The sequence below is a fragment of the Myiozetetes cayanensis genome, unplaced genomic scaffold, assembly GCF_022539395.1.
Source record: "Myiozetetes cayanensis isolate MyiCay16 unplaced genomic scaffold, myiCay2020 scf15, whole genome shotgun sequence".
Classification (NCBI taxonomy): Eukaryota; Metazoa; Chordata; class Aves; order Passeriformes; family Tyrannidae; genus Myiozetetes; species Myiozetetes cayanensis.
The window spans coordinates 5,506,447-5,519,425 of NW_026087159.1; the positions used below are offsets into that span (position 1 = coordinate 5,506,447).

At 40.7% G+C, this 12,979-nt stretch overlaps 1 protein-coding gene across 11 annotated transcripts in view; it reads left to right on the forward strand.

Moving 5' to 3' along the window:
* Window positions 1–12,979, forward strand: part of MAP7D3 (MAP7 domain containing 3) — a 45,027-nt gene that overhangs the window by 21,055 nt on the left and 10,993 nt on the right. For 3 of the 11 annotated variants that reach the window (XM_050310430.1, XM_050310431.1, XM_050310433.1), the window contains 7 exons: window positions 3,456–3,557; window positions 5,920–5,997; window positions 6,410–6,508; window positions 7,580–7,705; window positions 9,679–9,824; window positions 10,220–10,350; window positions 10,926–11,170. In XM_050310430.1, the coding sequence (XP_050166387.1) occupies window positions 3,456–3,557; window positions 5,920–5,997; window positions 6,410–6,508; window positions 7,580–7,705; window positions 9,679–9,824; window positions 10,220–10,350; window positions 10,926–11,170 (927 nt within the window). The remainder of the gene's footprint in view (window positions 1–3,455; window positions 3,558–5,919; window positions 5,998–6,409; window positions 6,509–7,579; window positions 7,706–9,678; window positions 9,825–10,219; window positions 10,351–10,925; window positions 11,171–12,979) is intronic. The other 8 variants (XM_050310436.1, XM_050310437.1, XM_050310438.1 and 5 more) reach the window with 5 other exon arrangements.

Sequence of the window (12,979 nt, forward strand, 5' to 3'; positions counted from 1 at the left end):
GTGTCTTAGTCAAACCCTTGTGCTTCCACATTGTTTTAAATTTGTGTTTGATTTTATGTTACTGTTTCAAGCATACAGTTGTCATACGTGAGGTGGATAATGTGGAGCTGTGGTTGGTTTTACACTTCTCATATTTATTCCTGTTTCAGGATAATTTTTTTTAACTTTCTGAGAGCCCGTCAGGTAATTATTATGAAAAATCTACCCAAGCCATGTAGGATACTTAAGTCCAGCTGACTTTCTAAAAAAAATCCCTATTTGATTCATTTCACCTTATATTTACATAATTGCTGGAAAGACAATTACCTTTTGTTTTACTCTGAAAAATGACACCGTATAAGCTCTGCTGCATTACATCATTGGGGCCAAGTAGTGCACTGTCTTTAGCAGCATGTCTAGAGGAAATTTCAGTACAATAGTATTTTTCCACAACAGTTTCTGTGACAGATTTGGGATTAAAGCCCATTTCTTGAAATGAGAACCACTGGGAGCACAGATTTCAAATACTCATTTTTGGACTAAAGGCTTTCTTGTCTGTTGTATTGCTGTGCAAAAAAAAAAAAAATACAGGATCAGGTGTGTCTTCCATGAACTGGCTGTATCAGCAGTAATCTTTAGGAACATTGACTGGTAGAGCAGAACTTTTGGGTGATACAGTGTGCTCTGGAAAGTGAATCCCATGTAATTTGAACATCTCTCCAGCCATCATTCTGTAGGATGTACAGAGTGTGATTCACTGAGACCACAGCAAGGATCCTACTGATGGCCTGAAGTTTAAAAATTGATGAAAGCCCCAGAGTCAAATGTTACATTGATGACATTGCTGTCAGTGCTCAGATGAAACAGGCAGGATGTGGATCTGCCAAGAGAAATGGCCAGGCTGTGTAATAAAGCATCCTTGATGACAGAGCCCTGGTAAAGGAGGCATTTAGTGGTGAGTGCTGAGGAGAACTGGAGATTCAGGTGCTTCAGGAGTGGAGATGTGCTATTAGAATAGAAATGGGGCTGCCAGAGCCTCTCCTTTCTAAATAAAGAGCTTCCTTGTCCTAGTAAAAATTTGGAGGGAAGTGAAAGACAATTAATCTTATTTTATGTAGCCTAATTTTATCCAAGCTCAAATAGGCTGTGCTGCAGCTCCCTCTCTCAGTGACACCCTGTGAGAAGCCAGGATTGAAAGCTGCTCACTCTCATAGTGATTTTCATGAGATACCATGTTTGCCAGCTCCTTACCCAGTTTGAAGCCTTCCTGCATGGCAGCCCTGTGCTTTCTTGAGTCTGCTGCTGCACTTTACTTTCCCCCTTCCATTTGGAAAACACAGAGGTCTGGTATCATGTGGGCTGAGTGCTGTTTGCTTCTTCCATTTCAAATCCTGTGGGGGAAGTTTTCTAACTTTCCCCAAAGAAAGCTATTTGAGATACTTTTTCAAAAGTTATTTTGTAAATAGCTACATAACCTAGCTACAGACTGACTGACTTGAGAATGTCCTGTCTGTGTTCTAAAGGTTTTTTCTAGTGAACCATCCAAATCCTTAAAGTCTGCAGGAGCTGTCCTGTGGGTGAGGTAGGGAAAAAGTTGAGGCTGTCTGATCATATTTTTACAGATGTATTGATCAAAAAAGCACTGACCTCTTAATATCTTAACAATTAATACAAACTCAGATTTTCTGGAAAAAGAAAACTCGAATATCTGTATGAACACCCTTTACCAATTAGATTTTTTTTCTGTCAAGGCATCAATTGAGATAGTAGCTCATTCTCTCACCACTGCCATCTGTTCCCCTGAAATACAGAGACTGATTTTTTTTTTTTTCTTTTCTAAACAGTCATATTTAGCTAGTACTTTCTTTTGAGTCCTCTAGTAGAAATATGTCTCTTTATAAAACAGCACAGCCCACCTCCAGAACTTACAACCTTGCTGGAAAAGAATTAACTTTGTTCAATACCATTTTTCTTTAGTCAAAGTTCAGTTTTTTGTGCTCTGGGTCTCATAGGTGATAGACCAAACCTCAGATGTCACACAAGTGCTGAAGTCCTAGTTTGAACCAAGGGAAATTTGTGTGAAGTGTCCCTGATGTTTGCAGGCCTTGGACTCTCTGGAGTTCAAGCAGGAGCCAGGATTTCCTTTTAAGAGCAGACACTAGGGGGAAGCCTTTACCTTCCAAAACACCCAAATACACAAATTATGTGTTTCCTGATTTTCCTGTATAAAACCTCTTAAGGCTGTTTAGTTATCCCAGTTCTCAGGCTTCATTCATGAACTGCCCCTGTTTTTTCTTCTTGTTATGTTGGGATAGTATCCACTAAGTTCAGCTCTTAATTTCTTAACTAGATTCAGTAGATTTCCCTTTCTCCTTCTTATCCTGTGTGGACTTTGCTCTTGTTCACTGTCCCAAGAGCTTCCCACAGGGCTGTCCATAGCAATCCTTATGGCCTGGCTCTGGCTGTAAGGGGCTGTTGTAGCATGCTGGCAAAGGGAAAAGATGCTGCCTCTGTGGTGAGTAGTGCTGCTTTGTCCTTTGGTACTTCTGCACTAATGAGTTCAGATTAATCATCTTTGCTGTCCAATATGGCAGTGAAATCGATTCTTTGTGTTTTGTGTGTTTGTTAAGCTGATCTACACTACTTCATGTGCATTAATGTTTTCTGCTTAGTGAGTTTCTATAGCAACAGGTACATGCTTTTCCAGGGCTTTTGCACTCTGGAATAGTGTTCATCCTGAAAGCACATTATTTGAAATTAAAAAGCCGGTTTTTGTCTGACTTGCAGTAAACTTGCAATTTTGCCATCTGAGATGTGATTTATGTGTGTATATTTGTCTGTATATATACACACATATAAAAAAAATGCTTCTTGTGGCATTTTCAGAACAGTTGCAAAATAGATGGGAAACATGAACTTCTTAGGAATAGCTTTTAGAGAAAAATTGGAAATTTCTAAAATACTTACAGAAGCCCTTGGGAAGTAATCAGAAATAGGAATGCTTTCTTGCCTTTCCTTAGGACTTGATTTTATCCCTCCAAAATAATTTGTTTTGGTTTGATTTATTAACTAGTGATTGAAAAACTGTATTGACATACCTGTGTGGAAAAAATGAAGAAAGAAATAATTGTATTTCAGGTTTTATTGTTATTTTCTGTTTCTTCCCAGTCTATTAACAACACACAGCCTCAGTAGCTTTCGTCTTTACATGTTAGTGAGCACAGGGTTTAAAAATCCCTTGTTTGCATACATGTGCATAAAATCTTGGCACAACTCCACTAAACTCTGCCTTTTCTGTGCATGTTCCAACTGGTGCTAGTGGTATCAAGTCTGTTCAAAGGAAAACAAAATCATTTCTGTTTCTCATTGAGCAGAAGTGAAAATAGCTTTCAGGATGCAATGCTTCCAGAGCAGTGCCTGGAAGGTTCTCCTTCGGGTATGAAGGTGAGTTCTGAAGTCAGCGCTTCTCTCCACAGGCAGCAAACGCTCCACGTCCACAGCCAACCTCAAACAGGCAGAAGGTGCCGTGAGCAAGCGGTTGTCATCGTCTGCAGCGCTTCTAAACGCCTCTGATCGAAGTAAGTGTGTGTGGTACTGCTGAACTGGGGCTGGGGAGGAGACAGGAGGTGGAATGATGTCCTCCCTCCTCCCTTGCTGTGTGACTCACTTCATATTTTGATCTCAAATGCGTTTCATGCAATTTGTTAATCCAGCTTGACTGTTGAGGGCTTTGACCCAGTTGATGTGATCTCTCTTAGAGGAGAAGAGTAACGGTAAAAATTGCTGGTTTTTTATATTTTCATTTCTGTAATTGTGTTACTAAAGTCAAATCTTGGTGAATGACTGATTCACAAATCACTTCCCATCATCTTTACAGGTTTGCATGCCTTAATTCCCACCCTAAAATTTCAGCAAAATAGAAATAGTAAAAAAATAAAGTTTGCCTTGTTCTGTTAGACAGCTTCAGTCTTTTGATTGCCTGTGGAAAGGAAAAAATCAACTTAGTTTTGTCATAGTTCTGTTGTGCCTGTACTCTGTAGACACACTGCCTTTTTAGTATTAGAATTCTGCTTTAACCAAGTAGAGGAGGATGCATGAAAAATACTGTCACCTGTGGGGGTTCTTTTTGGGTGGGAGGAGACGGTGTTGCTTTGGCCTGGAGTTCTATCATGATTGTAGCCATAGTATGCAGCTCTGACACAGCTTCCTAGCCCAATAATTTAGTGTAATCTTGATCCTGATACTCAAATTGTGTATTTCTTAAACTGTTAGTGCACACCACTGCTTGCAAGCATTCTTGGTTATTTTCTGTGCCAGTAACTACCAGGGAATAGTTGCTTCCAGGCCATTTCTGTTTTCTTATGTTTTTTTAACCTGAAAGTTTCTGAAAGTGTTTGCACTCTAGAGGTGGATCATCTACCAATTTCTGTGGCCTCCAGTCTCACTTTAAATTGCATCTTTGGAGTGGATGAAACTCCTGACTGCAGCGAGTCATGTTTAAAATGTGCATCACAGGACTAGTCTTAACAGGGATGTAGAGAATGAGAGAGTTCTCTGGTTTTTCCATTCTGCTAAACCTGTGCATGTGAGTCTCCTCTCTGCCATGATTTACAGAATGTATTGGGATGGTGCAGAGGGCAATCAGCCTGCTGGAAATTGAAAAAAATAATTATGAAACACAAGAAATTGTCCTAATCTACTTATTAAGATAAATAAAAATGGTTTGTATGAGCACATATCAGCTTGTTTGAGCCTGAGATTTCCTTGTGGGGAATCTTCCCAGAGTTTCGTAGGAGCCTGCCTGTATTCCAAATGTGAGGGGGTTTGATGTTGATTTTTTTTTTTTAACAAAATGATGAAAAACATGAAAAAGCTAAAAGCTGTTTAATGCAGAAACAGATTCAGCTAGGTCTGTGCTGCAGTGTTCTGCTAATCTGCAACCTTTGATCAAATGAGCCATGCCAGAAGAATTCCTGACACAGACACACAGCTAAAGGTGCTTTTGCTGGTTCATGTTGGAAGGTGATGCAGCATTAAAACTTGTGCTCATACTCAATGTGCCTGGTAGGAAATCAGTGACTATATCTGTACTGGCAGAGGCTCTGAGTCACTGGAGGCTGCTTGTGATTTTAAATTATATTTATATATGATGTGTCTGGAGGGTTCAGTTCTGAGTATGAGTCAGAAGGAGGTCTGTAAAGTACAAATTAAGCTACTAACAAAGGAAGTCACTAATTATCAACTAATTGGGATTGCTTTCAAACTTATTGTCATACCCTGAAATCCTTTGTGAATCCTTAGTCACTTTGGAGGAAAAATTCTTAGGTGGCCTGAAATGCAACAAATTTGGACAGGACTCCAAGAGATCTATGTGGTCAGAATGTAAAGGTTGACTTAGAGCAATCCTGAGCTCTTGATCTGTTGCTCATGGAGAAATGGCTGTTTGATAAAGGGATGGGTAAATTCAGAGGACAGAAAATACAATCGCAGAATTAACCAGATTGCTTCTGTTGTGTGTGTGTGCTTGGGAAGGTAGAGGAGAATAATGTAGAAATGAGAGGAAGATGCTTCTCCCTGGATCAGTGGAGTATTTCATCAGCTGTGTTCTGTGTTAATTCTGAGCTCACTCATACAGAATGTGAACACTGGCCTTTTAAAATTCTCGTTTATTTCAAAAGGTGTATAAGGATGGCCTCAATAGATCAAACAAGAATCTGTTGCGACTGACACCCTGCTGCTGTGATCAGTAATATGCAGCAATATAAGAAATAATGCTTTATATAAAAAGTGATTCTTCCCTGATCCAGTTTTGCTGCTTCTGAAGAATTCAGTATTATAAAGTGACTTAATCATTTTTCCCTAGCTTAAGGAAGTGGGGCAGGTGTTGGAGGGGACCTCTGGACTTTTCAACATAATTAATCCATGCACTTTCACTTTCAGGTACCACAAAGAGAAGTGCCTCATTAAACAGACTGAATAACAAAGTTCCTCTACATTCCCCACAGCCAACACTCAAAGGTTCGCAGATGGAACAGAAAGGTGCTAGAAACCAGGTTTTTTTGAGGATTGGGAGGCAATAATTGGGATATTTAAAGTTGACTTAAAACCATGTCCCAGTTTCATTGTGACTGTTTTCATTCAGGCATCCATGTGGTCTGTGCACTGTGGCATAGATGTTGTTGTGCACATTGCAGTGCCAGGTGTTGGGTAACTGTCTCTGTAAACCAGCCTTGTTCCTCTGAAAAGTGGAAGGGTGGGGGGAGTGCAGACAAATGCAGCCAAACCATTTAGCTCATGAGAAAACAGTGCTTTGTAATGACAGACTGGTGTTTTTAGCTGACTGGCAGAAGCAAAGCATGGGATGGCAATTTAGGAAATCACATATCTATATATCTTTTTAAAAATAATTTTCCTTACGCTTGGTCTCTAGGAGGAACAGAAAAGAAGAGGAGCACATCTTTGAGTAGGATGAGTAGTAAACCCCAGTCCTCTGCAGAACTAGAAAAAGTGAAAAAGGAAGAAAAACCAGGTGGTTGTTTCATAAAGCTGATTTTTTTTTTTTTAAAGCCATTCATAGTAAAGTTTGGAGAGACTTACTTTCACTAGTTTCCTAGTGAAACTTTTTAATGGCTTCTTAGTTACCCAGTGTTAAAGATAAAATTGTAAATGTTAAAGGTTAAATTTTTCCCTTAGGACCAAAAAAATCCTCTAAGGAGGCCTTTGTTAAATGGCACTGCAAGCATATAACATGTCTCTCCACTTAAGAGAGCGATTTATTTGTAAGCTGGTAGGTTTAAATGTAAGAAATGGTAAAAATGTCACTGATCTGTTCACTTCTTAGTCAAATCTTACCTTTGCTTTTTAAGCTCTCTTTCATTCCTCAGTTTAAAAGCAACTTCTCTGTTCCTGCTGCTGGCCTAAACCTTGTGCATGCAAATGAAGGAAGAAACCTGTTCTTACTTCAGTCTCTTTTGGTCTGTGTATTCCCCTCTAGGTTACAAATAACCTCTTCCCTAGGAACTCTTCCTAAAGCTGAAGACTAGCACCTTCTCTAACTTGTTTTCCCTTTGAGTTAACAGTTCTGAAACTTTCCTTTTTAGCAGTTGTTGCCAAACAGTGGAAATTACATTCTGATTCAGAACCTTTCCTGTATGGGAGAAAGATGGGTGCTGTCCATGTGGATTTGTGTGTGCAGACGATGCCTGATGATAACTGCTCGCTTTGACTTGCAAGTCTTCTGTTCATTGTGTCAGAACAGCCTTTCCTGCAATCCAGAGAATGTAGCTCTGAAGAGCTCAGTCAAAAACTTCTCATACTTTGACTGAATTCAGCATTCACTTCTGTTGTACATGTGCCAGTTTCTGCACATTAAAATTACTACTGTTAAACAAGCCAAGAACGAGACGTGCAACATAAGAGATTGCAGTGTTTAACCCTTCTGTGCTTTTGGTTTGGATTTCCCTCTCCATGACTTCAGCGCTGTTCTTCCAAAACTGTTACAATTTGCAACAGTGCTCAGTCTTCCTTTGCTTTGTACTGCTTGTCTTTTCCATTATATGATTTCATGTTGGATCCTTTTTCATTTGTTCCTGTCATTTAGCTCGTCGCTCCCAGCTCAGTCCTCTGGACAGTAGCGTAATCAGTCGCCTCCTGGCCCCCACACAGGCCTCCCTAGCTAGGAGTAAAAGTGCTGCTACCCTCTCGGCTGATGGACAGGATCCCTCAGGTAACAGGAGGGCAGCAAAGCCTCGAATTTTGTGCAGTTGCTCCTCAAGCAAGAACTTAGATGGTAGTTGCTAACTGTGCTACATTTCAGTGTGAATCAGACAGTTAATACATGGTTATGTATAATGTTACTTATCCAGCAGTTTTTGTGGCCAGTAGTAACCAATTTATATGCTGTGTTGCATGTTTACTTTACAAAACCATGGAATTATACTGGATTTTAAACTCCAGTGCCAGTATACTTGCTCTGCAGAGAAGCAGATGCTGGTTCTGGGTTTTTTTGGGGGGGTTAACTGATAGAGATCTGCATTTGTATTCTCAAATGAATCTAAGATATACCAATTAGAACAGTACTAGGAAAGTAAAAGGCAAAAATCTCAAACCTATAATTTCAAACTGAAAGACCTAAATTTCTTTAAGGGGGAGAAACTCATGTAGGAACACGACAATGGGTTATGTTAAGATAAGTGCAGGGAGCCTGAGCTGGCTTTGTTCAGGTTGATGCAGAAGTCAAGGCATCCTAGAGGGAGAAGAGAGAAACCCTGGCCGACTCAGGCAGTTTTGTATCAGTCCAGACTGAGCTGATAAGCCCACACTGGGACTCAGTTTAGTACTAGCATAGGAATCTGCATCGTGGACAAGCTGTAGCTGCGTCCCACGGGTCTTGGAATTGTTATTGGTTGTAATAATGCCCCAGTAAATGCATCTCTGAAACCAATGTGGAGTCCTTTCTCCTCTTTTACCTTACAATTTGTGTTCCCAGTTTTGCTTGTTTCCTGTTAAGTATGTTATCCCGTCTTTGTTTTTTTATCTTACACCACTTCACTTGCTCCTTGTTGGTAATGGTGACATTTCTACACTGCTCCCCTTGTGCAATAATTAGTTCTTACTTTTCTGGTTTGTAGTCAGTGGTCATATTTTTGCACACCTATGTATGTGCTGCTTTTGTTTTGCCATGAATATCTCAGTTCATGTCATGTGGGGCAATACCATCTTTTTCACTTTTACTTTTAGCATGTGACTTACTGTTGCTGAATTAAAGATACATTTTTATAAGTTTACTTCATTTCAGTAGAAAAGTACCTGTGCTTCAGCACAACCTGTGCACCAACAGAATGCAGGTCTCCTTGCACAAATGCTGCAAATAAAAAAATAAAATGTATTTTCCATAAAATTGCAAAATTAAGTGCTGGCATCTGTCACAATTTATTTTGATTACAGAAAATCCAATACCTAGTTTCAGAAGTAGATTTTTGCATCTGTGTGTGCTTTTCTTTCTGTGATGTTAGTGGAAAAGGTATTAAGATAAAATTTCTTTCAATATCTTATGTGTGAAGAGATTGACACTTCAGGTAAGAAAGGTATTTTAGTTTAGCAGTTGATCTTTTTCTCTTGATAGATTTCGTTTTCAACACCTATTTTGATTTGTTAATGTAAACAAAGGGCACACATTTGTAGTATTAAAGGGGTTAGAGAGGGAAAGTAGAATAAAATAATGTTACACAGTGCATATTTCACAAGAAAAGTTTGTATAGTAATGTTGAGAGTCCTGATGTAATGCTACTTTATAAATACTCTTTGAAAAGAAGGAATATTTCCTCCTGTCACGAAGAGCTTGTCAAGAAAGATGCTAACCCATTAAAACTCAAATTTGTGATCAGATGCAGCTTGGCTAAAATTATAAAGTACTGCAAATTTAGTCAATTTTTGGAAAAGCATTTTATTTTTATCTTCTCCAGACTGCTGCTTTCAGAATGGTTTTATTCTTGGTGCTGTTGCTTCCAGAGTACTAATTGTGTGGTGGTGGTGTCTGTGTCCATGACCCATTGCAATGTGCACTGCCTGCAGTGTGTCCCTGTACGGTTTCTAACACACACAATCTTTCTTTCTCTTTTTCTCCCTCTTCCTTTTCTCCTGTTCTTATACTGTGCACTTGGTTCTCGTTTTGTCTTGTCAAATTCCTAACTTTTATAGAATCTCACCTCTGTCCTCGTTCAGCTTCAGCCACTTCCATCAGTTCCTCAGTCCCAGCTCCCAAAGTGCCCGTGCGCAGCCGTAGCATCGACAGGTTGAAGTCCTCTCTGTCTTCATCTGATGCAAGTTCACCTGATTCAACCCAGGTTTGTTGAAAACCCACAGCAGCCAGGTTTCTGTTAATTGGGGGAGGTTGGAACAGCTCGGGATGGGATCAGGTTTCATCAGGGTTGCTGTTGCTTTCAGTAAGCATTATTGAAACGTTAAATAGCGTTTGCTTATAAAAGGCACAGTGTTAAAATCAAAATGGAATTTTATGGTCCTTGATCTCTCTTGTATCTTAAAGGCGTATTGTTTGCTGTTTATGATTTTTAAAGTTCAATGTTTGTAGAATTAAACACAAGACCAGGTCTGTGTTTTGGAACATAAAGGAAATGTGAAGTGCATCTTGTTGAGAAGTTGTATATTTGTTGGAATAGCAGATCCTCTGACTGTAAGATATTCTAGGGTCAACAGTATTTTGGTTTTATGTATCTTCCAGAAATCAGAGACAGAAAAGCCATCCCCAGGGTCTGGTTTAAGGCGCCCTCCCTCACCATCTGTGTCTGCCCATAGAAGATCCCCCTCTCCTGCTAATTTGGTGAAGCGTCCTCCATCACCTTCTGCAGTTCGGTACGTGTCCAGGTTAAACACCTCCTTTCATTCAGAACAAAATGAAGGATGCTTCCTGTCTCAAGGCAGCTGTGCTGTTAGAATTTTGATGACCTACACTATGCCTTGTTTGTACAGAAAATAACTTAATTTTGGGTCCAGTTTCCCTTTCCCAGCAGCTCTTACTTCAACCTTTGTCTCTGCTGTGCAGACAAAAATACACGCTGGTTTTCTGTATAGTCTGTGCACCAAAAGCAGCAGGGAAGCCTGCAAGCTTTTGAATAAACTGGTCTGCCTGTATTGCTGTAGGAATTTTCTTGGATTGGAATCACAGGGTTCATCCTTGGTGTGGAGTAAACAGAGGTCTGGGCTAGCGGACCTGTTGTGATGCTTAGCCCAGAAGTAGGGAATCTGGGCGCTCAGGGTGTTTTGAAATGCTGTATTTAAGTTTTATGAGGAAGGCAGCTGTAGTTTGTAGGTGGATTTGTTTTAAAAAGTGAGGTACGTAATGTAAACTAAACAAAGGAGATTGCTGTCCTTAGACATGTGTTTGAAGTTTTTATTGTTAACCCTGAAAATACTCTTTATTTCAACAGACAGAAGACTCGTCCACCTTCACCTGGTGTGTCAAAACAAAGGCCACCATCTCCTACTCCAGTCTCTAAACCAGCACCCATCCAGCGTCCACCTCTCACACCAGGTGTTATAAACATTACCAAAAAGAAGACTGAAGCAGAGAGCAAACCAAAGGATAAGAGCACAGAAGGAACAGGACAAGAGCAAGGTGCTTCCCCAGCCTTGGACAGGGATGTGGGAGCAGCTAGCACAAAGACCAAAGAAGGTGAGTGTTTCTCAGTGTCTGACTCATTAGAGGCCTCTCCAGTGTGTGCTAGGACTGATGAAACAACTGGTTTGTGAGGCAGAGCACTAGAGGGTAGGATGCTTAAAGGCAGAAGCTGTTCATTGCTGAGTGTACCATAATTTTACATGGTATGACTTTGGGCTGTGGATTTTAGTGCAGTAGTTGGTTTATTGGACTTGGAGATTAAAGTCGGGAGCTTTCAGTATTACTGCTTGTACTGTAATTCTAAGAAAAGCAGAAATTCTGTTTGCCTTTTGGGCTTCAGCTGCACTAGCTGAGGGATCTACTAGCTTAGGTTTATAAAATCAGTAGTTAACTACACAGAGGTCTTTCAGTCCAGTTGGTAGTTCTTAAAATGTTCTTGTAGAGACCTTCTTGGAGGAAGAAATCAGCTCCTGGTGCATCACAGGCTGAGAGACAGTTTACACAACTCTTGAAGGCTGCCTCAGTTCCAGTGAATGTATAATCGTTGTTGCCTCAGGAAAAGTGATCAGTTCACAGGTCACACTGAGAAATTAGCCTGGTAGGTTAAGGAGGGCCATATACCAGATAAGCAGTTAGTGTCCTGGTCCTCTTCACTGGGCCAAGTGAGCACAGCCCCTGTCCCTCTTACCAGAAAAAATGCCAGCTACCATCTCCAGAACAGAATTTGGGAGAGCCTTCTGATGAGGTCTGGCAGGCAGTTCTCTGTGGAGAAGGACTTAGGGGCCACTTGACAGGAAAATGAGGGATCTCTGGAATTTAAGTTACAGCCAGTGGCAATACCGGGGGTGAATCCTTCAGACACCAGGTAAGTGGGAACATGTGCTTGCTGCACGTTGCTGCATGTGTAGTTCCTGTGTGCATTCCTTGGCTACTGCAGTTCTTTGTCATTGCTGAGGCTCTTCCTGACCCTGCCCAAGGGTGGATGTGCAGCAGTGTCAGTCAGCTGAAGAACTCACTCGTGGTACTCTGAGCATGTGTTCCTGTAGAAGGAAGCCTGGATGTCAGTCAGAGGTGGATGTTCCTGTGAAGTTGCACATCCATCTTCAGTGTCACATCCTTTGTCTTTGCAGTCAGAATGTCCATCCCTTGATTTTCTGCATTACTCTGATAAGTGTCTTGCACGCCTGAGAGGGCATAATCACTCGTGTCATTGGTTGGTTGAAAGCTACCATAACAATGTGTCCTAGTCCTGCGTCTTCCAGTTATATCTGGAACAAGAACACCCATCCTTGTTTCTTGGATGCCTCACCTGTCTCCTCTCTACACTGACTTCTGAAACTGTATTAACCCAGTTTATCTGTTTCCATTTTAGTTTATTGCTAATCTCGAAGCTCTGGCCATCTTCGTAGTGACTCACACTGGGGCTGGACGAAGCTCTTTGACACGTAGAAAAGGAAATTGGGCATGTTCTTCAACATAGAGATGATTTCATGTATCTCTTTGAATGTTTTGGTACACTGCAATATTGCTAAGTGAGGCGAAATCTTTTTTCTTAAAAAGTTGCTTTCAATTTTCAAGGCAATTTTCCTTTCAACACTTCTGTGTCAGCAGTTCACCTTGTGGATTGGTGCAATTCCATATCCCTGACAGCTTCTGAAGTCAGAGTCCCCCAGTGAATGGCATGTGGCAAATCAGTCTCCAGGTCCTGTAGGTTCAGCCTAGTTTCAGCTTTGTGCGCTTGTATCTTCATCCCATCTCTTCTCCTTCAAACTGAACTTGTTTGCCTGTTGCTGACAGCAATCAAGGTTCTGTCAGTTTTTGTCTTGTTTTTTTGTGTCTTTCTACTAAAATACACTGTTCCAC